Source organism: Salvelinus alpinus, chromosome 1, assembly GCF_045679555.1.
Source record: "Salvelinus alpinus chromosome 1, SLU_Salpinus.1, whole genome shotgun sequence".
NCBI classification, from domain to species: domain Eukaryota; kingdom Metazoa; phylum Chordata; class Actinopteri; order Salmoniformes; family Salmonidae; genus Salvelinus; species Salvelinus alpinus.
The window spans coordinates 95,366,593-95,393,324 of record NC_092086.1 but is presented as its reverse complement, the minus strand read 5'-3'; the positions used below and the strand labels follow the sequence as shown (position 1 = coordinate 95,393,324).

The window sequence follows — 26,732 nt, the reverse complement described above, 5'->3', positions numbered from 1 at the left end:
GAATATTCAATGGACTGGATAAAAACATAGATTTAATTTCTGACTACAACATCAGTAGCACTGCTTTCCCTTTAGGATAGTTCTACATTCTGAGATTTTGCCTCCTGAACTTGCAGTATTCTTTTGCCTATGTTTGAGAGTGTGTATGTGCAAGGGTATGTGAGTGTTTGTGTATGTAGTGAAAATGTCTCTTACCCTATGCAGCATAACTTGAAATAGATATATATACTCTTTAAAATGTTAATGAAGAAGAAAAGCAGGCTATGACCTTAAATGATATGAGGTTGATTTGAACTTCAGTGTGACCTCTGCTGCTATTGAAGCGGAGAGCTGGCACTTACACTTGGATGTCTAGCATGATCCTCTTGTCCTCTTCCACGTGGATGCCCCAGATGCAGTCCTGGCCCTTGTCGTAGGCCTCGGGCCAGTTTGGAGAGAGAACCACCCCGGCCGAGTCTGTGATCTCACCACTACACACAGCTGGGACACACACATAAGCACAGTCAAGTCCAAATACTGAGAAACACATTAATACATGGCCAACACTCCCAAAAAGTAAACAAAGACAAACACCTACATACAAACGGACACAGTGTACGCCCAGTACTCACAGTATAGCCATCTTCAAATAGGAAAAACAAATGATCAGTGATTGAAAATTAACTGTCAGTGCCAGCTGAGCTGATGATATTTTAATAATCTCTGGTTTTGATGTTGGTCTGGGGACTGTGGAACATCTTTTAAAAGCCATGTGAATTCACAGGGGTAAATAAAAGACGGTCATGAAAGAGTATCACTGCTGAACAGAATACCATTCATAATGACTTTCCATGCTCCTTGACAGAGCCTAAGAGAGTTGGTCTAAAACTGTTACAAACTGCTAACGCTGAACCATACAGTTCTCTAGCCCTGAACAGCAGAAATGAAAGGAATTTCATTTCTACCTTTGCCGAAGAGCTGTAAAATCATGGGTAGTGTGGTGTGGGACAGCGCGGGGGAAAAGTGGATAAAACAAGGGTTAGAGGTCAGTGTGTGTGTCTGTGGGGGAGAGAGAGGTATCCCTAGGTCTTTATTGTGGCTGGGGTTCCTAGATCGTACTCCAGTTGCAGAGAGAGAGAGAGAGAGAGAAGAGAGAGAGGAAGAGAGAGAAAGAGAGAGAAAGAGAGAGAAAGAGAGAGAAAGAGAGAGAGAGAGAGAGAGAGAGAGAGAGAGAGAGAGAGAGAGAGAGAGAGAGAGAGAGAGAGAGAGAGAGAGAGAGAGAGACAAACCTTCCATAACAAAGCCATCACCTACAGAGAGATGAACCTGGAGAAGAGTCCCCTAAGCAAGCTGGTCCTAGGGCTCTGTTCACAAACACAAACACACCCCACAGAGCCCCAGGACAACAGCACAATTAGACCCAACCAAATCATGAGAAAACAAAAAGATAATTACTTGACACATTGGAAAGAATTAACAAAAAAACAGAGCAAACTAGAATGCTATTTGGCCCTAAACAGAGAGTACACAGTGGCAGAATACCTGACCACTGTGACTGACCCAAACTTAAGGAAAGCTTTGACTATGTACAGACTCAGTGAGCATAGCCTTGCTATTGAGAAAGGCCGCCGTAGGCAGACATGGCTCTCAAGAGAAGACAGGCTATGTGCACACTGCCCACAAAATGAGGTGGAAACTGAGCTGCACTTCCTAACCTCCTGCCCAATGTATGACCATATTAGAGAGACATATTTCCCTCAGATTACACAGATCCACAAAGAATTTGAAAACAAATCCAATTTTGATAAACTCCCATATCTACTGGGAGAAATTCCACAGTGTGCCATCACAGCAGCAAGATTTGTGACCTGTTGCCACAAGAAAAGGGCAACCAGTGAAGAACAAACACCATTGTAAATACAACCCATATTTATGCTTATTTATTTTAACTTGTGTGCTTTAACCATTTGTACATTGTTACAACACTGTATATATATAATATAACATTTGTAATGTCTTTATTGTTTTGAAACTTCTGTATGTTTACTGTTAATTTGTATTGTTTATTTCACTTTTGTATAATATCTACCTCACTTGCTTTGGCAATGTTAACACATGTTTCCCATGCCAATAAAGCCCCTTGAATTGAGAGAGAGAGAGAGAGAGAGAGAGAGAGAGAGAGAGAGAGAGAGAGAGAGAGAGAGAGAGAGAGAGAGAGAGAGAGAGAGAGAGAGAGAGAGAGAGAGAGAGAGAGAGAGAGAGAGAGAGAGAGAGAGAGAGAGAGAGAGAGAATGAATAAAACTGGGCGTTGGCTTCTAAAGCTGTGCACTGGCTCCTAACTCAGGTCTTGGGAGACTGGGGTAGCTGGCTTTATTCTGGCTGGGGTTCCTAGATTGTACTCAATTTGCTGATAGAGAATTATCCAAACTTGAGCTGATGAAATCCTGTGGACTGGGTTTGTAATGGAATGAGGACTCACCCCTGCAGGCTGGCTCTGTCTCGTTCCACTGGGGGTTTTCTGCATCCACACACTCGATGATGACTGAGCCCTGCTCCAGAGTGTAGCCCAGGTCACAGGCAAATTCCACCACCGCACCCACACCACAAGCCGTGTTACTGCTAGTGAAGTTGCCATATTTCACAAAGGGCCCATAGCATGTGCCCTTCGCAAAAGCTGCGGGATACAAATCCCACAGGTGGATTCTTTGTTATATTAAGTCAACATCAATCCTCAATTTGACCTTCCTTAGGAAAAGGTAAAGACGTATCAGTGTTGATTCTTTGAAGCATGTTTTCTAGTGCATTTGTATTAAGTTAATGTAATCAACACACACACATTGCATCAGTACCTTCATATCTGATGGCTGCTCCTGTGGAAGTGACAGTCCCGTCTGTGGTGAACTCTACAAAGAGGTGACGTCCTGTGCTCACCACGCCCTCATTGGGCAGGTACTCCACCTCATAGGAGTCATACACCAGAGGCGAGTCAATGTTGTTCCCATTCTTTATTAGGAGTCTAAAAAACAGTCAAAAACATTGCATAATAAAAAGGGTGAAGGGAAAATGGGACACATTGACTAGTCATTGAGGACTAAGAGAAACATCAAAAGGGTTCTGAAGTGGCGCTCAGTGTTTCATCATTGGCTGTAATAAACCTGTGATAACATTCTCATCAACTCAGCAGCCAGCGGCTTCATTAAATGTCCATTTGTTACATAGCCTTGAGACAGTAGTTATGGTACAAAAATGTAATTAAATCTCGGCTCCCCGCGTCTGACTCGCCTGTGTAGTCCCTCAATTCATTTGCATGAGGGAATACAGTTAATGATTTGAAATGACATAAAACCGTATCAATTCCATCCAAGTCACTCACATATGGGATTTAGTCGCCTAGCCTAAGCAAACATGTCCTTGAGCAATATATGGAGTAAAGTTCCTATTTTGCTGCATTACAACCTGCAATTTAAATAGATTTTTATTTGGATTTCATGTAATGGACACACACAATATAGTCCAAATTGGTGAAGTAAAACGGAAAAAAATAACTTGTTTAAAAAAATGATAAAAAATAAAAAACGGAAAAGTGGTGCGTGCATACGTATTCACCCCCTTTCATATGAAGCCCCTAAATAAGGTCTGGTGCAACCAATTACCTTCAGAAGTCACATAATTATTTAAGTAAAGTCCACCTGTGTGCAATCTAAGTGTCACGTGATCTGTCACATGATCTCAGTATATATACACCTGCTCTGAAAGGCCCCAGAGTCTGCAACACCACTAAGCAAGGGGCACCACCAAGCAAGCGGCACCATGAAGACTAAGGAGCTCTCCAAACAGGTCAGGGACTAAGTTGTGGAGAAGTACAGATCAGGGTTGGGTTATAAAAAATATCAGAAACTTTGAACATCCCATTGACCACCATTAAATCCATTATTAAAAAATGGAAAGAATATGGCACCACAACAAACCTGCCAAGAGAGGGCCACCCACCAAAACTCACGGACCAGGCAAGGAGGGCATTAATCAGAGGCAACAAAGAGACCAAAGATAACCCTGAATGAGCTGCAAAGCTCCACAGCGGAGATTGGAGTATCTGTCCATAGGACCACTTTAAGCTGTACACTCCACAGAGCTGGGCTTTACGGAAGAGTGGACAGAAAAAAAGCCATTGTCTAAAGAAGAAAATAAGCAAAACATGTTTGGTGTTCGCCAAAAGGCATGTGGGAGACTCCCCAAACATATGGAAGAAGGTACTCTGGTCAGATGAGACTAAAATGTCGTTTTTTGGCCATCAAGGAAAACACTATGTCTGGCACAAACCCAACACCTCTCAACACCCCGAGAACACCATCCCCACAGTGAAGAATGGTGGTGGCAGCATCATGCTGTGGGGATGTTTTTCATCGGCAGGTGTCGTGTCTTTGGTATCGTTAAATTGAAGACTTGTAGTTTTTATCATAGATTCCTATAATTAGGGATTACGCGATCACTTGAGTAATAACGTAATTAATTAACTATGAATTCGAGGGCACCAGGGAAAGTTATTAGATTACAAAGTTATAATTTCCCAATATAACCTTTCAGATATTTTCATATCTGATCAATGGTCTTCTAATTAATGATTTATTTACTCTACCTTACGTCAGTCTCATTCCAAACGTCGTAAATCGTTGATCTGCACGAACCCAGTCTTCACTATGAGTCATCCATACATCAATTGTCTTAAATCATTTATTTATTACTAACTAATTAATTCACAGAAATGCATAAACAAACAAACAAACTTAAAATAGTTACATGAAATGATGGGAGCAATATGCCCTAGTGGGCTGAACCGGCATGGCGGCTGTTAGACAAAGGGAAAATGGCGTTCGACTAAGAATTCACTACAGAGTCCATAATTATAACAATTGACATGCTAATCCTTACACATGAACGCTCACTCATTCGGGAACAATTGCAATCAATATATATATAGTTACGTCCAGTGTGTGTGTCTTGATCGTTGGAGAGAAGTTAGTTTCTGTTGGAGATTCGTCGGTCTCTGTCTTGGCTATTGTGGATTGTTCAGAGGGACATTCGTTATAGAATGATTGTTTCGGCGGTTGTCTTTCTTCGCGTTCAATGATACCGAATTCCTAGCTGCAGACTAGTAATTAATATCAAAGACTTGTTCTTATTCTGTCGGTATTGATAGTCTAAGAGTTTAACCACGTGGGATGGTTAAAAGATTCAGCAGTCTGGTCTCAAACCTTGGCCCTCTCTTTATCGAGGTAAGCTGGTCTGCAACCTTTGCCCTCTCGTGATTGAGAGAAACATGGTCTAAATGGTAATTTCCTAAAGTTGGCTTTTGATCAGATAGCAGAGAGGGGTGGTCCCATGGTCTCTGACCCATACTGGGCTCAGGGCGGTCCTTGGATTTAGTTCAAATCAAAAAGGTATTTGTATTTTTCTTAATTAAACAGTCCAAAATCATATTACACAATTATACAAACAGTATCATACTCACTCATTCATTTTATACAACAAACAGGTGTAAACCTCATATCTGAGGTTATTATATAAACAGCGGTATGGTAATGTGGTCAACCCGTCTCTCCTGAGTTTCCCACATGGGGACAAATGGACATGTTAATAGCTGGACTCTTCCACCGATCTTTATACTTTTGCAGGAATATGAAATATGTTCGTACCTTAAGTTCTGTGAGGTGGAAGAGAATTCCTTTGTCCTGAAAGTTTACCCTCTGTCTTAATACTGTTTGTGGTGGGGAGATTCTCAGGAATTTACGACATCTCTCTGTGATCACCGCATGGGTTGTGGTGGAAAGGGAGAGGCAGGGAGAGGGGGATGGGGTTTGCAGTACCCAAGCAGGCAACATCATGACACAGGGAATGGAAGGAATAATGATGGCGCTAAATACAGGGAAATTCTTGAGGGAAACCTGTTTCAGTCTTCCAGAGATTTGAGACTGGGACGGAGGTTCATCTTCCAGCAGGACAATGACCCTAAGCATACTGCTAAAGCAACACTCGGGTGGTTTAAGGGTAAACATTTAAGTGTCTTGGAATGGCTTAGTTAAAGCCCAGACCTCAATCCAATTGAGAATCTGTGGTATGACTTAAAGATTGCCGTACACCAGTGGAACCCATCCAACTTGAAGGAGCTGGAGCAGTTTTGCCTTGAAGAATGGGCAAAAATCCCAGTGGCTAGATGTGCCAAGCTTATAGAGACATACCCCAAGAGACTTGCAGCTGTAATTGCTGCAAAAGGTGGCTCTACACAGTATTGACATTGGGGGGGTGAATAGCACGCTAAAGTTTTGTCTTATTTCTTGTTTGTTTTACAATAAAAAAATATTTTGCATCTTCAAAGTGGAAGGCATGTTGTGTAAATAAAATGATACAAACCTCACAAAAATATTTTTTAATTCCAGGTTGTAAGGCAACAAAATAGGAAAAATGCCAAGTGGGGTGAATACTTTTGGAAGGCACTGCATCTAGTCCAACTGGCAACTAATTAGCAACAAATTAAAGCGTCCCACCATTGAGCACGCCCCCCCCCACACACACACTTTTCCCCGATGCCTTGAGATGGATGAAATCATACCTTGAAGGCAGTTCCCAGTGTGTCAGAGTGAGCAATGAGCTGTCACCCATTCTCAGCTATGATGTGGGTGTGCCCCAAGGGAAATACTGGGGCCCCTCCTGTTCAGCCTGTACATGAATGATCTGCCTTCTGTTTGTACTGGGTCTGAAGTTCAAATGTATGCAGATGATATAGTGATATATGTGCATGCAAAGAGCAAACAACAAGCTGCACAAGAACTCACTACTGTAATGGTCCAGGTTACAAATTGGCTCAGGGACTCATGTTTGCATCTCAAAGTGAAAAAAACAGTCTGCATGTTCTTCACAAAGAGGGCGATGCAACTGAGCCAGATGTCTATGTGTCAGGGGAGAAGATCCAGGTGGTATCCGATTTTAAGTACCTTGGCATCATATTTGATTCCAACCTCTCTTTTAAAAGCAGGTGAAAAAGGTAACTCTAATAACCAACTTCAACCTGTTGTCTGAAGCTTGTGGTGTGGAAACACTAGTTGCTTTTATATATTTTGTTTTGTTGCTTTTTATGTTATGTTGCTCTGTCTGCATGCTACGTGTTGCTTGTCCTATGTTGTTCTGCATGTGCTCACTGCTCATTGTTTTCCTGTATTGTTATTGTAATTGTTTTAAATAACCTGTCCAGGAACTGCAGTTGAAAATTAGCCGACTGGCTAAACTGGCACTTTTACTGAAACGTTGATTAATGTGCATTGTCCCTGTAAAAATACAAATAAATTCACACACACACACACACACACACACACACACACACACACACACACACACACACACACACACACACACACACACACACACACACACACACACACACACACACACACACACACACACACACACACACTCCCAATCTGCTTCCATCCAGCTGTCTGTGTACTCTACCTGTCATCATCCTCAGCCAAAGCCACTTTCTCAAAGTGAACATGAAGCCGATGGCCTTCAGGAGCCTCCAGGACCCAATGGCAAGTCAAGTTGTTGCTGTAGTTGCCAGGGAAACCAGGAGAGATGATACGGCCCAACGTGGCATTTTTTATCATCCCACCACAGGAAGCTGCATTGAAAATGGATTGGATAAGAGCGAGAAGGAGATCGACAGAGATGGAGGGAAGGGTAAAACTCAGAGAGAAAAATAGAGACATTAAACAGCTTAAATGTCCCTTAATTTCAAAAACAATATTTGTTTTCTGCTCTCTCTTTGCTGAGTAATATCACAGTACATGGGGTTTGGAGGAAGAACATTACCATCCCTGTGCTGAAAGAGAGTGAGAATGTTTGGAGCTGTGCAGTGGTCTGGCGAATAGGTCTCACCAGGGACTGACCATAGAGATAGTTAAAGGACCAACATTGTATCTGTCACATTATGGCGCTTGTGAGAGCATGGGCAACGCAACTGAGGCCATCTACATTTTGAAGTAGTCAATTTTCTTCTTCTACTATTTTGGTGCATACTGCCACCTGGAGTGTGTTGTTTGAACAGATATAAGTTGCCGATCTACTGCCACCTGCAGGTATGGAATGTTTGCTCATGAATATAATTAATTGGCTGATCCCTCCTGATGACCTGGATGGAATTATGTGATCCTTCCTTAACCCATAGGAAGTCTCACCCAGTTGACTACTTCAAAATGGTGAAAGTCCTCAATGGTGCTGCCCATGCTAAAATGGGCTTTTGGCCACTGGAGTCCTCTATCTATCTCTATGGGACTGGCTGACTGACTGACTCTATCTGTGTGTGATCAACTAGTGAGGAGAGCAGAGCAGCAGAACAGTATCAGTGCAGAACAGCTGTAGGGAGTGAGAGTGAGGCTGGCAGAAGAGACAGTGCTAATTGAGAGCAGGTGAAGGATAGTCATGCAGCCCACTACTAATTAGTGTAGTGTAGCTAGGTCCAAATGGGCTGGTTTAGCCCGGTCTCGTCTCCATAGCACTGCTCCCTCTCCCCATACTGGTAATCAGACACCAACAGACCAGGCCTCTCAGCACAACCAATCAACTTTGGGCCTAAATGAGGATGCTAGACTGACATGTTGTAAAAGTTCACCATAGGCCTAACCCACTGGGCAAAAACTGGTTGAATCAATGTCATTTCAACAAATAAAAATATATGTGATGACGCTGAATCAGAGTGGAAAACTGATTGCGAAAAGTAATCAATGTAAAGGAATTTAATCATTTTTCACCCAGCTTTTAACCTAAATCCAATGGCATGGTGAATTTTTGGGGGATTTCATGTTGAATTCATGTTAATTGACAACTTAACCAAATGTAAATCAAATCTAGATGTTGAACTGACGTCTGTGCCCAGTGGGAAGTAGCTTGTATCATTACTATAAAGGGAGGCATGGGCGTTACATGTTGAGGTAGGACGTCGCGCTGAGTGCTATTATTTGCAAAGTGGATATAAATAGTTACCTTAATTAGGCCCACTTACAAGATTTACAAATTATAAACAGGACGAAGAGCAACAAAAGTCAGAACACTAACAACATAAACTATAGGCCTCAATCATTCCTGACAGCAATTTGGTCATAAAGCAGGAAGTATAGCCACACCCTTCCATGTCTGGCTACAACAGGACAATTTTGTTTTAGGTGGGATCCTTGGAATGTCTGGATTTTGCTCATGCGCCTGATATTGTCCAATCGCAATTCAGCATTCAGGGTTGGTTTAAACCAGAGCCATGTATTTAAAGTTGGGCCATTGAGGTTTCTGTACTATGATGCATTTACATGACCCTACACAAAGTGGTATTCAAAGTCGGGGTCACTGTGGGGTTGGCATATAAACCAAAACACAAAAACAAAATAATTTGGAACAAAAAATGTAGAGTACAGATTATTTTATAGAAAGGGAAAGGGGGATACCTAGTCAGTTGTCCAACTGAATGTATTCAACTGAAATGTGTCTTCCGCATTTAACCCAACCCCTCTTAATCAGAGAGGTGGGGGGGGGGGGGCTGTATGGTACAACACACAAAACGCTTTTGAGAAAGATTAGACATTTGAAAAGTACAATTTTATTGAGTAAATGTATTGAATTGAAGGTTATTTGTTGATGTGATTATTAAGAAAATGTGGTCCCTGCTTTTTGAATACCACTGCCCTACAGCATTCTATGGCAATCATATTAGTGTAATACATGAATGACTAGAATGGGCATCATGATGCATTTACATGACACTTCAAAATTCTATGGCAGCCATGCTAGTATAACAGATGTCAGGCTGCTTTTAGCAAGTACCGCTTCCTCCTGATTCAGCTCACACCGAGGCTCAAACCAGGACTTCTGCTTTCCTAGCACATGTGACCGCCCTCCCAAAGCGTCTTATCAGTTGGCGCCACCAAAAAGTTAGCAATTAGGTGGCGCACGTTTCACACATCCCCATGTGCTACACTCACTCATAAAAATTATTCCACAGCGACCATAGTGTTGAGCTGAGCACAACTGTAGATCCGGGTCACGACACCAGTGAAACCGTGACTGTGCTGCTAACAGTATATCTTCCCTGTCCCTGTCCCCATCCCGGACTGGAACTAACAGTATATCTTCCCTGTCCCTGTCCCCATCCCGAACTGGAACTAACAGTATATCTTCACTGTCCCTGTCCCCATCCCGGACTGGAACTAACAGTATATCTTCCCTGTCCCTGTCCCCATCCCGGACTGGAACTAACAGTATATCTTCACTGTCCCTGTCCCCATCCCGGACTGGAACTAACAGTATATCTTCACTCTCCCTGTCCCCATCCCGGACTGGAACTAACAGTATATCTTCACTGTCCCTGTCCCCATCCCGGACTGGAACTAACAGTATATCTTCACTCTCCCTGTCCCCATCCCGGACTGGAACTAACAGTATATCTTCCCTGTCCCTGTCCCCATCCCGGACTGGAACTAACAGTATATCTTCACTGTCCCTGTTTCCATCCCGGACTGGAACTAACAGTATATCTTCACTGTCCCTGTCTCCATCCCGGACTGGAACTAACAGTATATCTTCACTGTCCCTATTTCCATCCCGGACTGGAACTAACAGTATATCTTCCCTGTCCCTGTCTCCATCCCGGACTGGAACTAACAGTATATCTTCACTGTCCCTGTCCCCATCCCGGACTGGAACTAACAGTATATCTTCCCTGTCCCTGTCTCCATCCCGGACTGGAACTAACAGTATATCTTCACTGTCTCTGTCCCCATCCCGGACTGGAACTAACAGTATATCTTCACTGTCCCTGTCCCCATCCCGGACTGGAACTAACAGTATATCTTCCCTGTCCCTGTCCCCATCCCGGACTGGAACTAACAGTATATCTTCACTGTCCCTGTCCCCATCCCGGACTGGAACTAACAGTATATCTTCCCTGTTCCTGTCCCCATCCCGGACTGGAACTAACAGTATATCTTCACTGTCCCTGTCCCCATCCCGGACTGGAACTAACAGTATATCTTCCCTGTCCCTGTCCCCATCCCAGACTGGAACTAACAGTATATCTTCACTGTCCCTGTCCCCATCCCGGACTGGAACTAACAGTATATCTTCCCTGTCCCTGTCCCCATCCCGGACTGGAACTAACAGTATATCTTCACTGTCCCTGTCCCCATCCCGGACTGGAACTAACAGTATATCTTCACTGTCCCTGTCCCCATCCCGGACTGGAACTAACAGTATATCTTCCCTGTTCCTGTCCCCATCCCGGACTGGAACTAACAGTATATCTTCACTGTCCCTGTCCCCATCCCGGACTGGAACTAACAGTATATCTTCCCTGTCCCTGTCCCCATCCCGGACTGGAACTAACAGTATATCTTCACTGTCCCTGTCCCCATCCCGGACTGGAACTAACAGTATATCTTCCCTGTCCCTGTCCCCATCCCGGACTGGAACTAACAGTATATCTTCACTGTCCCTGTCCCCATCCCGGACTGGAACTAACAGTATATCTTCACTGTCCCTGTCCCCATCCCGGACTGGAACTAACAGTATATCTTCCCTGTCCCTGTCCCCATCCCGGACTGGAACTAACAGTATATCTTCACTGTCCCTGTCCCCATCCCGGACTGGAACTAACAGTATATCTTCACTGTCCCTGTCCCCATCCCGGACTGGAACTAACAGTATATCTTCAATGTCCCTGTCCCCATCCCGGACTGGAACTAACAGTATATCTTCACTGTCCCTGTCCCCATCCCGGACTGGAACTAACAGTATATCTTCCCTGTTCCTGTCCCCATCCCGGACTGGAACTAACAGTATATCTTCACTGTCCCTGTCCCCATCATGGACTGGAACTAACAGTATATCTTCCCTGTCCCTGTCCCCATCCCGGACTGGAACTAACAGTATATCTTCACTGTCCCTGTCCCCATCCCGGACTGGAACTAACAGTATATCTTCCCTGTTCCTGTCCCCATCCCGGACTGGAACTAACAGTATATCTTCACTGTCCCTGTCCCCATCCCGGACTGGAACTAACAGTATATCTTCCCTGTCCCTGTCCCCATCCCGGACTGGAACTAACAGTATATCTTCACTGTCCCTGTCCCCATCCCAGACTGGAACTAACAGTATATCTTCCCTGTCCCTGTCCCCATCCCGGACTGGAACTAACAGTATATATCTTCACTGTCCCTGTCCCCATCCCGGACTGGAACTAACAGTATATCTTCACTGTCCCTGTCCCCATCCCCGGACTGGAACTAACAGTATATCTTCCCTGTCCCTGTCCCCATCCCGGACTGGAACTAACAGTATATCTTCACTGTCCCTGTCCCCATCCCGGACTGGAACTAACAGTATATCTTCACTGTCCCTGTCCCCATCCGGGACTGGAACTAACAGTATATCTTCCCTGTCCCTGTCCCCATCCCGGACTGGAACTAACAGTATATCTTCCCTGTCCCTGTCCCCATCCCAGACTGGAACTAACAGTATATCTTCACTGTCCCTGTCCCCATCCCGGACTGGAACTAACAGTATATCTTCACTGTCCCTGTCCCCATCCCGGACTGGAACTAACAGTATATCTTCACTGTCCCTGTCCCCATCCCGGACTGGAACTAACAGTATATCTTCCCTGTCCCTGTCCCCATCCCGGACTGGAACTAACAGTATATCTTCACTGTCCCTGTCCCCATCCCGGACTGGAACTAACAGTATATCTTCCCTGTCCCTGTCCCCATCCCGGACTGGAACTAACAGTATATCTTCACTGTCCCTGTCCCCATCCCGGACTGGAACTAACAGTATATCTTCACTGTCCCTGTCCCCATCCCGGACTGGAACTAACAGTATATCTTCACTGTCCCTGTCCCCATCCCGGACTGGAACTAACAGTATATCTTCCCTGTCCCTGTCTCCATCCCGGACTGGAACTAACAGTATATCTTCACTGTCCCTGTCCCCATCCCGGACTGGAACTAACAGTATATCTTCACTGTCCCTGTCCCCATCCCGGACTGGAACTAACAGTATATCTTCACTGTCCCTGTCCCCATCCCGGACTGGAACTAACAGTATATCTTCACTGTCCCTGTCCCCATCCCGGACTGGAACTAACAGTATATCTTCCCTGTCCCTGTCCCCATCCCGGACTGGAACTAACAGTATATCTTCCCTGTCCCTGTCTCCATCCCGGACTGGAACTAACAGTATATCTTCACTGTCCCTGTCCCCATCCCGGACTGGAACTAACAGTATATCTTCCCTGTCCCTGTCCCCATCCCGGACTGGAACTAACAGTATATCTTCACTGTCCCTGTCCCCATCCCGGACTGGAACTAACAGTATATCTTCCCTGTCCCTGTCCCCATCCCGGACTGGAACTAACAGTATATCTTCACTGTCCCTGTCCCCATCCCGGACTGGAACTAACAGTATATCTTCACTGTCCCTGTCCCCATCCCGGACTGGAACTAACAGTATATCTTCACTGTCCCTGTCCCCATCCCGGACTGGAACTAACAGTATATCTTCACTGTCCCTGTCCCCATCCCGGACTGGAACTAACAGTATATCTTCACTGTCCCTGTCCCCATCCCGGACTGGAACTAACAGTATATCTTCCCTGTCCCTGTCTCCATCCCGGACTGGAACTAACAGTATATCTTCCCTGTCCCTGTCCCCATCCCGGACTGGAACTAACAGTATATCTTCACTGTCCCTGTCCCCATCCCGGACTGGAACTAACAGTATATCTTCACTGTCCCTGTCCCCATCCCGGACTGGAACTAACAGTATATCTTCACTGTCCCTGTCCCCATCCCGGACTGGAACTAACAGTATATCTTCCCTGTCCCTGTCCCCATCCCGGACTGGAACTAACAGTATATCTTCCCTGTCCCTGTCTCCATCCCGGACTGGAACTAACAGTATATCTTCACTGTCCCTGTCCCCATCCCGGACTGGAACTAACAGTATATCTTCACTGTCCCTGTCCCCATCCCGGACTGGAACTAACAGTATATCTTCACTGTCCCTGTCCCCATCCCGGACTGGAACTAACAGTATATCTTCCCTGTCCCTGTCCCCATCCCGGACTGGAACTAACAGTATATCTTCCCTGTCCCTGTCTCCATCCCGGACTGGAACTAACAGTATATCTTCCCTGTCCCTGTCCCCATCCCGGACTGGAACTAACAGTATATCTTCCCTGTCCCTGTCTCCATCCCGGACTGGAACTAACAGTATATCTTCACTGTCCCTGTCCCCATCCCGGACTGGAACTAACAGTATATCTTCACTATCCCTGTCCCCATCCCGGACTGGAACTAACAGTATATCTTCACTGTCCCTGTCCCCATCCCGGACTGGAACTAACAGTATATCTTCACTGTCCCTGTTCCCATCCCGGACTGGAACTAACAGTATATCTTCCCTGTCCCTGTCTCCATCCCGGACTGGAACTAACAGTATATCTTCCCTGTCCCTGTCTCCATCCCGGACTGGAACTAACAGTATATCTTCCCTGTCCCTGTCCCCATCCCGGACTGGAACTAACAGTATATCTTCACTGTCCCTGTCCCCATCCCGGACTGGAACTAACAGTATATCTTCCCTGTCCCTGTCCCCATCCCGGACTGGAACTAACAGTATATCTTCCCTGTCCCTGTCTCCATCCCGGACTGGAACTAACAGTATATCTTCCCTGTCCCTGTCCCCATCCCGGACTGGAACTAACAGTAATACTTCCCTGTCCCTGTCCCCATCCCGAACTGGAACTAACAGTATATCTTCACTGTCCCTGTCCCCATCCCGAACTGGAACTAACAGTATATCTTCCCTGTCCCTGTCCCCATCCCGGACTGGAACTACTGATCCTCTGCTTGCAGACACACGTGACTACCGTCCTTGACAACGTACCAACCATATGAGCTGTCCAAAAATATCAACGTTTAAACCTAGCTGTGGAGTGAGCTTACGTTCTTAACTCCTTTATGTTAGCACCCCATTAACAGTACATGGGTAATATTTAAATAATGCTATGTGACTGTATGTCTAGAATTAGACAAATACAAAAACATCTAAAAGTTAGCCAAACTCTCTAAATATATGGCTCTGATTAAAATATTGAACTTTCGAACACACCTATGTTTGACACACCTTGCGCCCCCTGGAAAAAAATACCCCCTTGGTAGTATGCAAGGGAAACAAGGTAAGCATTTACTTTGATTTTAGCTTAATCATATCGATTTAATTGCTTACCATGATTCATTTTTGTAGTAACATTTAATGAACAAATCCATGAATGGAACAGAGTAATATGTAGTGTGGAGGGAATGAATCGGTGTGCGAGTGCGACCAAAACATTTTATTTTCTTATGACATGACTTATGACAAAAATGTGTACCACAGGGCACAGGCCTGCTATTCATATATGAACATGTACTATTTCCCCATACTATGCAACTATTGTGGGAAACACTCTTTGTGAAGAAGAGTAGGCTAGACATGTTAGTCGCTGAAGTAACAAGGGCATGTTTGTTTACAACTGCACTATTGCCCTTAACCCTGGATTTATATTAAACAGCCTGAATAGCAGGGGATGCGGGTTACAGAGAGAGAATTAAAGTCACACAGCAGTAAGCCAGACACCTGATAGGCCTACCAAATAGAGCACACAAAAAACCCCAATTAACCTCTGGGCAGTGGGTGCCAAATAACATCCAGTCCATTTAAACTGAGTTTAATTACTTTAATCATTCAGCTGAAATGTTATTTTCCTCAGTTGTCAGTCTCTGTGGTGTTCTCTGAGGGGTTACTATAATTTCCCATTGGTTCTCAGTAAGCAGATGAATGGATCCTGGAAGTTGATGAGCTGAAGTCTGTGTGTGTGTCTGTGCATATGTGTCTGTGTGTATGTGTGTGTGTTTGGCAGGAAGGAAGCAGTGTTGTTGTCTCTTACCCAGGCATTTTGGCTCCTTGCCACTCCAGTAAGGTGTAGTGGCGTTGCGACAGGCGAGCATGGTGGGGCCTTGTAGCTGGTAGCCGGTCAGACACTGAAAGTAGGCCTCTCCCCCAGCATGGAGGTGAGTCACTGATACCTCACCGTTGGCTGGCTCCTTAGGGAAGGCACAGCTCAGCAAGAAGGCTAGAGGGAGGGAGGGAGGGAGGGAGGGAGGGAGGGAGGGAGGGAGGGAGGGAGGGAGGGAGGGAGGGAGGGAGGGAGGGAGGGGATTTAATCAGTGATGAACGGTTTGATATTATTTCTCTTTGTGAATTTTTTCACCATGGTTGTTCGAAGTGGAATAAGTTGTTATCTCAGTGCTACCATTTCACTTGAATTATACATACAGTAAATCAATGGACAGTGTAGACACACACACACACACCCACACACAGAGTACATGTTGTGTATGAAGAATGTACTGTAATTGGGTCGAGCAGGGCTGTTTTGATCAGTTTTCTACTTGGGTTATAAATATTCCACTCCAATTAATTGCAGTTTAAAAGTACATCTGCAAATAGATTGTGACATGTCTGCAATCGCTAATGAGTTTCAGTGTGCTGCAAAGTCTACACACACACACAGCTATGGCACGGAGATTTAGGTTTGGTGTACAGGGTAAAAGTAGAGTTGTAGATCAGTTCCATTTCAGAGCTGGTACTTTAATGTGATAGTGTGGAGAAGAATTGTCTCTGTACCAGTTGTCAAAGCGCTGTGAGTCCAGCGCAGCAAGATGAATGGGCTTCAACTTCCTCTGCGTCCCTGTCCCTGTCCTTAAACGGATGGTGCTACATGGGATGTATGGTAGCAATCATTAGTTGGCGTGGATGATGGATTGAGCTAACCATGTCCTTAATGAGCGTTATATAACAGGCCTTTCTGTCTGTCGGAGCGCAGGCCCTCTCTGCTCTGCTCTGCCTCACTGGCGCAGCATGCTCTCTCTCTGAAATTATGTTCTTGAGGTCCAGTGCAGATAACACCAAAACCTTGCATTTATTGAAAATACACCATGGAAGCAAAAATATAATTTTAACAACACTGGACCTAAATTAAAATAATGGTGACAGACAGAGGTGGTGTAAGATAAAGCATTAAAATACTTCACCCAAATCCAGACGGCTGATGTTCTGAAATAGCTGCAAAATCTGGGTCCCTACAAATCAGCTGGGCTAGACAATCTGGACCCTCTCTTCCTGAAATTATCCGCCAGCATTGTTGCAACCCCTATTACTAGTCTGTTCAACCTATCTTTCGTATCATCTGAGATTCCTAAAGATTGGAAAACGGCCGCGGTCATCCTCCTCTTCAAAGGGAGAGACACTCTAGACCCAAACTGTTACAGACCTATATCCATCCTGCCCTGCCTATCTAAAGTCTTCGAAAGCCAAGTGAACAAACAGATCGCCACCATTTTGAATCCCACATACCTTCTCCGCTATTCAATCTGGTTTCCGAGCTGGTCATGGGTGCACCACAGCCACGCTCAAGGTACTAAACGATATCATAACCGCCATCGATAAAAGACAGTACTGTGCAGCCGTCTTCATCGACCTGGCCAAGGCTTTCGACTCTGTCAATCACCGTATTCTTATCGGCAGACTCAATAGCCTTGGTTTCTCAAATGACTGCCTTGCCTGGTTCACCAACTACTTCTCAGATAGAGTTCAGTGTGTCAAATCGGAGGGCCTGTTGTCCGGACCTCTGGCAGTCTCTATGGGGGTGCCACAGGGTTAAATTCTCAGGCCGAGTCTTTTCTCTGTATATATCAATGATGTCGCTCTTGCTGCGGGTGATTCTCTGATCCACCTCTATGCAGACGACACCATTCTGTATACATCTGGCCCTTCTTTGTACACTGTGTTAACAAACCTCCAAACGAGCTTCAACGCCATACAACACTCCTTCTGTGGCCTCCAACAGCTCTTAAATGCTAGTCAAATGAAATGCATGCTCTTCAACTGTTCGCTGCCCACGCCAGGCCGACTAGCATCACTACTCTGGACGGTTCTGACTTAGAATATGTGGACAACTATAAATACCTAGGTGTCTGGCTAGACTGCAAACTCTCCTTCCAGACTCACATTCAGCATCTCCAATCCAAAGTTAAATCTAGAATCGGCTTCCTATTTCGCAACAAATTCTCCTTCACTCATGCTGCCAAACATACCCTCGTAAAACTGACTATCCTACCAATCCTCGACTTCGGCGATGTCATTTACAAAATAGCTTCCAACACTCTACTCAGCAAATTGGATGCAGTCTATCACAGTGCCATCCGTTTTGTCATCAAAGCCCCATATACTACCCACCACTGCGACCTGTATGCTCTTGTTGGCTGGTCCTCGCTACACATTCGTCGCCAAACCTACTGGCTCCATGTCATCTACAAGTCTTTGCTAGGTAAAGCCCCGCCTTATCTCAGCTCACTGATCACCATAGCAACACCCACCCGTAGCACGCGCTCCAGCAGGTATATCTCACTGGTCATCCCCAAAGCCAACACCTTCTTTGGCTGCCTTTCCTTGCAGTTCTCTGCTGCCTATGACTGGAACGAATTGCATAAATCACTGAAGTTGGAGACTTATATCTCCCTCACTAACTTTAAGCGTCAGCTGTCAGAGCAGCTTACCGATCGCTGCAGCTGTACACAGCCCATCTGTAAATAGCCCATCCAACCAACTACCTACCTCATCCCCATATTTGTTCTTGTTTTTCTGCTCTTTTGCACACCAGTATTTTTACTTGCACGTCCTCGTCTGCACATATATCACTCCAGTGTAAATTGCTAAATTGTAATTACTTCGTCACTATTGGCCTATTTATTGCCTTAACTCCTTACTTCATTTGCTCACTCTGTACATAGATTTTTATATTGTGTTATTGACTGAACGTTTGTTTATCCCATGTGTAACTCTGTGTTGTTGTTTTTTGTCGCACTGCTTTGCTTTATCTTGGCCAGGTCGCAGTTGTAAATGAGAACTTGTTCTCAACTGGCCTACCTGGTTAAATAAAGGTGAAAAAATATATAAAAAATAAATAAAAACATATAGTAACAATGCCTGTCTCTTGCCTAACTCACAGAGATCTACTGTACAGATGTAGGATCTTAATTTGATCACCCTGTTGCAGGGCAACTTTACTGCAATGCATGAAATGTAAAACTTGTAATGTATTTGAGGTTTAAAAAGGCTTCTGAAGTTTTTCCATATGAAAAATGCATCACCCCCTACAAAAATGTACATGAATTATAATCCACATAATAATTAATATTTCCTGTTGCTGCATGATTATTTTCCTGCTGTAGCAAACTGGCTCAAATTAAGATCCTACATCTGTAGGTGTGATGATACCAAGAATGTGTTTTATCTGATTGTTTCATCTGATTGCTGTTTCTAAATAACAACATTTGTGAATATTTTGAGGATAACAAAGCTGTTAAATAGCCTGTGTCTACAGAGCCTTAAGCACTAGTAGGCTAAGTGTGACAGCCAGCTTCGAAAACAGAGAGCAAAGACAAGGACCCTGTGGAGGATCCCAACTGTTTAGTATGTCTGACTCAATCCTTTACTCATTAATATGATTTGGAGGAACAGTCGGAGTGGAAATAAGCTGTTAGGTTGTGTCAACACGCAGGTGGAAATATTTCAAACAAAGCTCTCAGCTCAGCTCACACTCCTGCTCTCCTGCTGTAGACCAGTCACTACCTCCTCCTCCTTCTGCTCCCCCAGACATGGGAATAAAAGGCACAGTGTAGAATGCTGAACCTGAGACAACCACTGTGGGGGTTGAGTGTGCAGAGACTGAGCACAGGAGCATTACGCTGTCGCAACATAAAACGTTTAAGCATTCCAGAACCCATTCAAATGGTATAATCACTGCTCTTTATTTCCCTTTCTTCTCATGGCTGCATATGAAAATCGACATTAGAGCTAACAGTTTTACAGCCCTCTGCCGCCCGACACGAGGCATTAAGGAAAAGTACACTTTGGAAGGCAATTTAATTTCAACCCCTCTCCCTGCCTGCCAGAAGACATTTGGATATTAGTGCTGAAAGTAGACGATGCTCTCCCCCAGCAATCAAACTCAATAAGACTGACAGAGGCAGGGGTTTTAGTGTCTGTCTATTTACTAAGGATTCACTTTAGCTCTCTTCATGTTGTGTACTATACATCATTGTACTTTTTGACACCATTGTGCAGTGTGGCATACTTTGCAGGAAGTCGTTTAGTGTATTTGATGTACCACATGTGGTTTAAAGTCGGTGTTAAAGTGTGCAGCAACTATGATTTATCCCAGGATGCCCTCATAAACCTGTACACAACTCTGTACATAACTCTCCCGGGTGTAATAGTATGTTAAATCATTATCTTACATGGCTGCCTCAGCACATCAACAACTGCTCAAGGGGGGCAATAGTAAACAATAACATGTGTCACTCAAGACGATCATTTATTGTTTACATTAATGCTACAGGAACAGCACAGAACTGATAAAGAGAAAATGATTTGCTTGCGACACTGCATTCAAGAGCTTATACTCTAGATATCTCTCATAGCCTAACAAGACTCTCTGTAAGCGTAGAGAAACAATGGTTTTATAAAGGCTTGTCTCTCGGAATGCGGTTCAGACTTATTAACACCATATTGAAGGCCCAACAAACCAAGTTTTGTCCTCCAGCTGTTGAACCATTATTAATCAAATACCAATGAAATTTCAACACATACAACTTAAATTACAAACCACCTCGTTAAGAAATGCCTTAAGGTTCAGTGTGCTATCATAGGTTATAATAAAAATAGCACACTGATTTCTCCCACACTAACATTTCCACCATGGTGAAGCAGCCAGCCAGCCAGCCAGTCTTCTCTCTCTGGAGTAAATCAATGAGATGCAGAGTTAGAGTCCAGCTGCCCTAGGTCATCCATTGAATTCTTACTTTATCACTGGCTCCACTGAGCCCAGTTATTGCCATTATCATACCACCATTTCATATTTGTTGAGCCTGTACAGTTGGGATGCTGCAGGCAGAGACAATCCCCTAAGAATTAAATTACATGCAGCCTCCATTCCATTGTACTTCATCGTAGAGGGCCATAAAGCCTGATTGTTTTGCTATTACAAGTAATGGCACCACAGTAAACACAGAGGCAGATTAGCTGATGGTGGGGCCTCAGGCAACAGATGCTGAGGTAATGTCCTTGGTTATTCTGCCCCATAAGAGAGAAGATAGGGGGGAAAGAGGAGGGAAACAACTGGAAATGTGGTCCTGATCTCTGCCATCAGTGACAGCTGTAATGGGAGTTTGAATGACATCCTATCTCATCAATGACCATTGCCACTTTATCAGTCAAGGATCAATAGGTATTAACGCACAGAGCCAAAGCGGAAAAAGGATTATCACTAGTGGCAGTGGTGGCTAGGTTTGACCACCACTTTGGCATTAGGGCAGGCCATACTAATCACATGCCTTTGGACTGACATGTCACTGAGTAAAATAATGTATTGCTAATAAACTTAGTATTGACTTAACCTCTAACCTATTATGGTAGGCTCAATTTGCAATTTATCATGTATTAAGAATTGTATGACAGTAAATCAATGATATTGATGATGAGGGTTACAACTCATAACTGATTCATGGCAACTAAATCAGCAGTAATGACAGGGTGGAGGGCAGCAGGGCAGCATGGCAGGCTATGGCATCAGTTGTAATGTAATTTGGTGCTCTGGAGAGACTCACTCTACTCATCAGTCTAGAGTAGACTAACCCTCATTGATGGGACCGTGCCGGCTGCAGTCTAAAGTTACTTCTCCTTAATAGCATTTATTGAGCAGTTGACCGTTGGAATTAAATGTTTAACCCAACCACATAAATATCAATACATCACAGCAGAACTGTGGTGGGGCTCTCTCAGATTGAACCTCTCTTCCCAGGGACAACACTATTGATCTTTGTTTAAGGGTAATGTTTCATCGGAAAACTCGTACAGAGCAAGACTCACATGTACTTAAAATCAGAGTAATTCACCAGACCTTTCACTTAGCCTTCAAGGGCTGTTTCCACTCTGATGCTGATGATGCTGAACCACAATATCCACTGGGCATGGAATCAAACTGTATCGGAATCGATCACAGAGTGTTACCTATGAGACTGTGGTTTAACACACATTTGTAAAGTGTGTAGGCAGTATGTGTATATGTGAGGGCCTTAATGCTCTCAGTTGACATTTGAGTGGATGGCTTTTCTTTGCAATGTGAAATATTCCACGCATACTGACTTGGTGGAGGTGATAACTTGTTTTGGCTGGGGTATCCCTCTGCTCTGCAGCCCTCTCCAACCCTCTCCTAACCAAGTCTATGGAGTCTCAATTTTACATGACCAGATGAAAAATGCATCTCTCCTCTTTGGCCTGAGTATCTGTTATGAAATGCAGAGAGAATTTGTTTAGTGCTCTGCCCATCAGAACACATTGAGGATAATTACATGCAGAGTATATTGGCAGGGTGGGAATATTAGATTGGTAATAAAATTATACTTGCCCCCCTGTAGTAATGACCAACTCTGACCAGAGCAGCAGCCTTGCACCGGTGATGGCTGGCGTCTAGCTACCATTTTCCATTTTGGGGCATCAATGTTTGGCCAGTGTAAGTCACACTGGGAGTCCTCCCTTCCCAGCTGCAGCCCCCAGGGAACCGTGTAGTAGTGGGAAATCAAATGGCTGATTAAGGAGTTAGAGGAGGAAATGTTTCTGCCCTCCTCTCCCTCCCCTCTGGTGTCACACCAACAGATGTCTCCATTACAGCAGATGAGACACACTGAGAGACACATGGCAGAAACCTCTATGAATAAGCTGCTGTTGTCCTCATCAGACAGTCAACGATACAGTTCTCATCCCCCATGCTGAAAGGTGGTAGGATACAGTTGAGTGAATTTGTGTATATGATTACTGTAAGTGAGAGTAGTTTCTACATGTGCCAAGATTAAATGTCTCTGTCCCTCTCTGCCCCCTCTCCATCTCTTTTGTAACAAGCAGACATGTTATTGTCATTCCACTAGGGACCTGTTTTTAAAGTATTAGGTGAGTATGTTTATTCTGTGTTACCATTTAATTAGCTAGTAAATAAATTATTAAACCAATTGGTGTTATACTGAATCATAAGTAAGGCTCGGGTTTTTGCAGATGCAAGGAGGTTACGAATGTTCAGAATGATGATATGATATCAGGTTCTGATTAATAAATTGACTGTTTCTAGATGTAATAGGTTAGAGTTTATTACAGTACCGAACACCTGACCGTATGCAGAAGTATTCTAATTCTATTTCAAAGATGTATAGACTTTTTCTCAATCCAATCCAAGAACCAAGTTTCGACCTGTCTAGACAGTCATTAAATGTCGACCTCAGTATGAGGGATCAGGGAAGTCATAAAGGAATTGCAAGAGGGCTTAGTTTAAGTTTGCTTTCACCAATATTTCAGCCTGAGTGTCCCCTCTTTCCTGTATGTATTGCACACACACACACAACATTCTCAACCCTTAGGAGAGTTGAAGAAGACTAGATGCAGGCTGTGACACAGACACATCATCACTCCCCAGTGGTAACTGTGTTGCTACTATTACTACTGCAGCATTCATCAGTGTCATCTCAGCCACAGCCAGGGCCTTCTGCAGATATTAATTACCTAGAGATGAGATCTATCTCGCTACAGATCTGTCTCCTTCTCAACGCTTGTCCCATCACATTTTTAACACCCCATTACAATGGACAAGGTGATTGCGCACACCATGAAGATTAACACAAATCTAAATCCTGATAGCCTTTGAAATTTGCTGTCATGCTTGTGGAGTAATGGTTATAAATAGATTAAAGAGTAGCATTCTAATTGCTCCAAATGTCCTTCATGGACAGAATTTGTGGATGTGCATAAAATGAGACCATTAATATAAGGATGATGATATCAAGCGTGACAGAGAGAGAAGCTCTGCAGGTACATATTGGAATTTGTTTAATGTAGACAGCAAAATATTTTCTGAAAAGTACCTTTTTTCTTGAGAGTGATGATTTCAAATAGAAATTTCAAATAGTGTGAAAAGCATTTATCATTCAAATTCAGAGATGCTGTTCCACAACTTTAGCTCTGTAGAACTAATGAAATCCCATATGTTATGATGACTTTATAGGCTCCCATTGTTGCTTTGCCAAGAATAAAAAATGACATGAGCGCAGTGTGAAAGTGTGTCATCAATTAGAGAGAATTTAATACCCTGGCATCAAAATTTGACATAACACCTACATCACTGAATGATTTAAACATGTGGTTGCCTGCACCCCAACAGATGCACCCCAATGACTTGAGTCTGAAAAGCCCTGCTTTGAGGATTTAGTGAGGGAGTTCTTTACTCAGTGCATGAGGATAAAGCCCAGATTGTTGGGCTCACAGTTGTCTGAGTATGAGGGGAAATGATGATGTGCTGCTGAAGCCAGAGAGAGCTGATCAACAGGACACCCTGCATTGTCTGCCCTCATGCAGGGGGATTAACTAACGTTATGGGTGAGCGCAAAGTCATTCACTGAGCAAGGATTTTGTTTATTGTTGGGTGGTGCTTTACAAAATCAGTCTGTTTCACCCTCAGCAGGATAATAGGAAAGAAGATGACTTGTACTTAGAGCAAGGTTTATTATTCAAATGTGATGTACTGTTTACTATTCAGTGAGTAGGTGTTAATACAATGCTGTTGTTAGTACAGACCTGTGATATTTCTCTAATATCCAGTAGGTGATGTTTTTTTTGTTACATGATGGATCTCAGTAGCATGTATTGTACTCTAATTGCTTATGAGGTGGTCTCACTCGTCTCTGACCCAAAGAAAATGTTCTGTTTCTCCAATCCTTTACTTTTGGATCTCCATTCACCTCTCTCGTGGTCTGTTTGCCTCGAGTCTCCCGGCCACGGCTGCTATTCTCCTAATTCTTTGTGAATTATTGAGAGGCTTGAATCTTTAAAGTTCACCCTCTTCCTCAATAAGCAGCATTCTGTGCTGCCAGTCCACTGGAGATCACATGGTCTGTATAGGCACTAACAGTGAAGTCTGAATCTGTGTGGGAGAGTTGTAAAGAATAGAGTTCCACATCACCCACTGCTTGATTATTGGTTACTATTCTAAAGAGGGCTTTCTTCGCACAGGGTTCTTTATAATCAATGGTACAATGGGAATTCAGCGCATTAAAGGCTGTACTTTACAACCTATTTATATATCCAACAATATATGTCCACCTTACGGGGACGGGGGGTCAAATCACACATGGTAAGCAGCAACATTACGGCATTTCCCTTTCCATTGTTGTTTGGGATACACAAAGAGCATGGCTCATTGTGAGTGGTGATGTACAGGACACATTTCACAGGTGGGCTATAACTGATCCATTAGAGGCCTGGTAAAAGCTCTCATCACTCCCCTACTGTGGTCCCTGTCTACCCCCCTCTCCCTGCTCTAACACAGTGTAATGTGTGGGTTATTACCCTGCAGTGCCAGCACTCATATCGGCCAAACAAAGACACACAGGACCACTTAGAAACACTGATGAACTATTTCCTAAATGGTAGTTCAGTGGTCACCAACCGGTCGATAGCGATGAACTGGTTGACCTCCAAGGCATTCGTAGTCGATCACCAAACATTTCTGTAAAATACAACAAAAATAAAGCCTTTCTTCCCTGTTAGTGGTATGCACACTTGATTCAGCAGCCCTAGAGTCGGAAGGCAAAGTGTTCCCATTTCCAACCATTTCATGTGTCTGAAGGTAGAACTCTGAATATCCGGCAGGCCAAGAGAGCAAATCAAGTGCACCTATAGACCTGCCGTTGGCCAATCAGAATGCTCAGATCATCGTGTCTGCACAGTTTCCTCAAGCCATAGGTTTTAAAAAGAAGCCCTGAGTGCAAAGCAAAGTTGATACTGTGAGATTCAAAACTTTTAAAACCATGACTAGAGAGAGACTCAATGAATACAGCTGAGCTAATGTGTTAAAGTGTTACGTTTTTATTCAGCACTGTTAAACTTGAATGTCATTGAGAAACAGTGAAGTGTCAAAGATTTTTTTCCTCAAACATCCTTTCTGAATTTAAAAGTAATCCTCGAAGTAATCATGTAGTTTTTCAACAGTATCTGTAATCGGATTACATTATTTTAGCTGGTAACGTAATGGATTACAGTTACCATTTCTTTTTTATCCCTTATATATTACATGTAATCCGTTACTCCCCAACCCGGGTGTAACGAACGTCGTAATCCTCCTCGTCTGAGGAGGAGCAAGGATCGGACCAAAACGCAGCGTGGTATGTATCCATATTTATTTGAATACTTTTAAACAGGAACAAAAACAATAAACAGAAAGAAACCAACGACGCTACAGTCCTGAACTTGAGAACATAAAAACATGAACGCACGAACAGGAACAATCACCCACAAACAAACAGTGAACACAGCCTACCTAAATATGGTTCCCAATCAGAGACAACGTAAAACACCTGTCTCTGATTGAGAACCATATCAGGCAAATCAGACACACCTAAACCAATGAGACACATAACATAGACTACACCCACCCAGCTCACGTCCTGACCAACTAAACAAAGACTAGACAAAGGAAATAAGGTCAGGAACGTGACACCGGGAAATGTAATAAAAAA

At 43.9% G+C, this 26,732-nt stretch overlaps 1 protein-coding gene across 4 annotated transcripts in view; it reads right to left on the bottom strand.

Annotated features, from left to right (window-relative positions):
* The window catches only part of LOC139535790 (seizure protein 6-like), a 244,895-nt gene that overhangs the window by 30,742 nt on the left and 187,421 nt on the right, over positions 1–26,732 (bottom strand). For all 4 annotated transcript variants that reach the window (XR_011667195.1, XR_011667197.1, XM_071335592.1 and 1 more), the window contains exons 5-9: positions 16,001–16,186; positions 7,483–7,651; positions 2,829–2,995; positions 2,459–2,653; positions 342–480 (exon numbers count right to left, since the gene is read on the bottom strand). Coding sequence is in view for 2 of the 4 variants with exons in the window: in XM_071335592.1 (XP_071191693.1) it covers positions 342–480; positions 2,459–2,653; positions 2,829–2,995; positions 7,483–7,651; positions 16,001–16,186 (856 nt within the window). In the remaining 2 variants the exon portion in view is untranslated. The remainder of the gene's footprint in view (positions 1–341; positions 481–2,458; positions 2,654–2,828; positions 2,996–7,482; positions 7,652–16,000; positions 16,187–26,732) is intronic.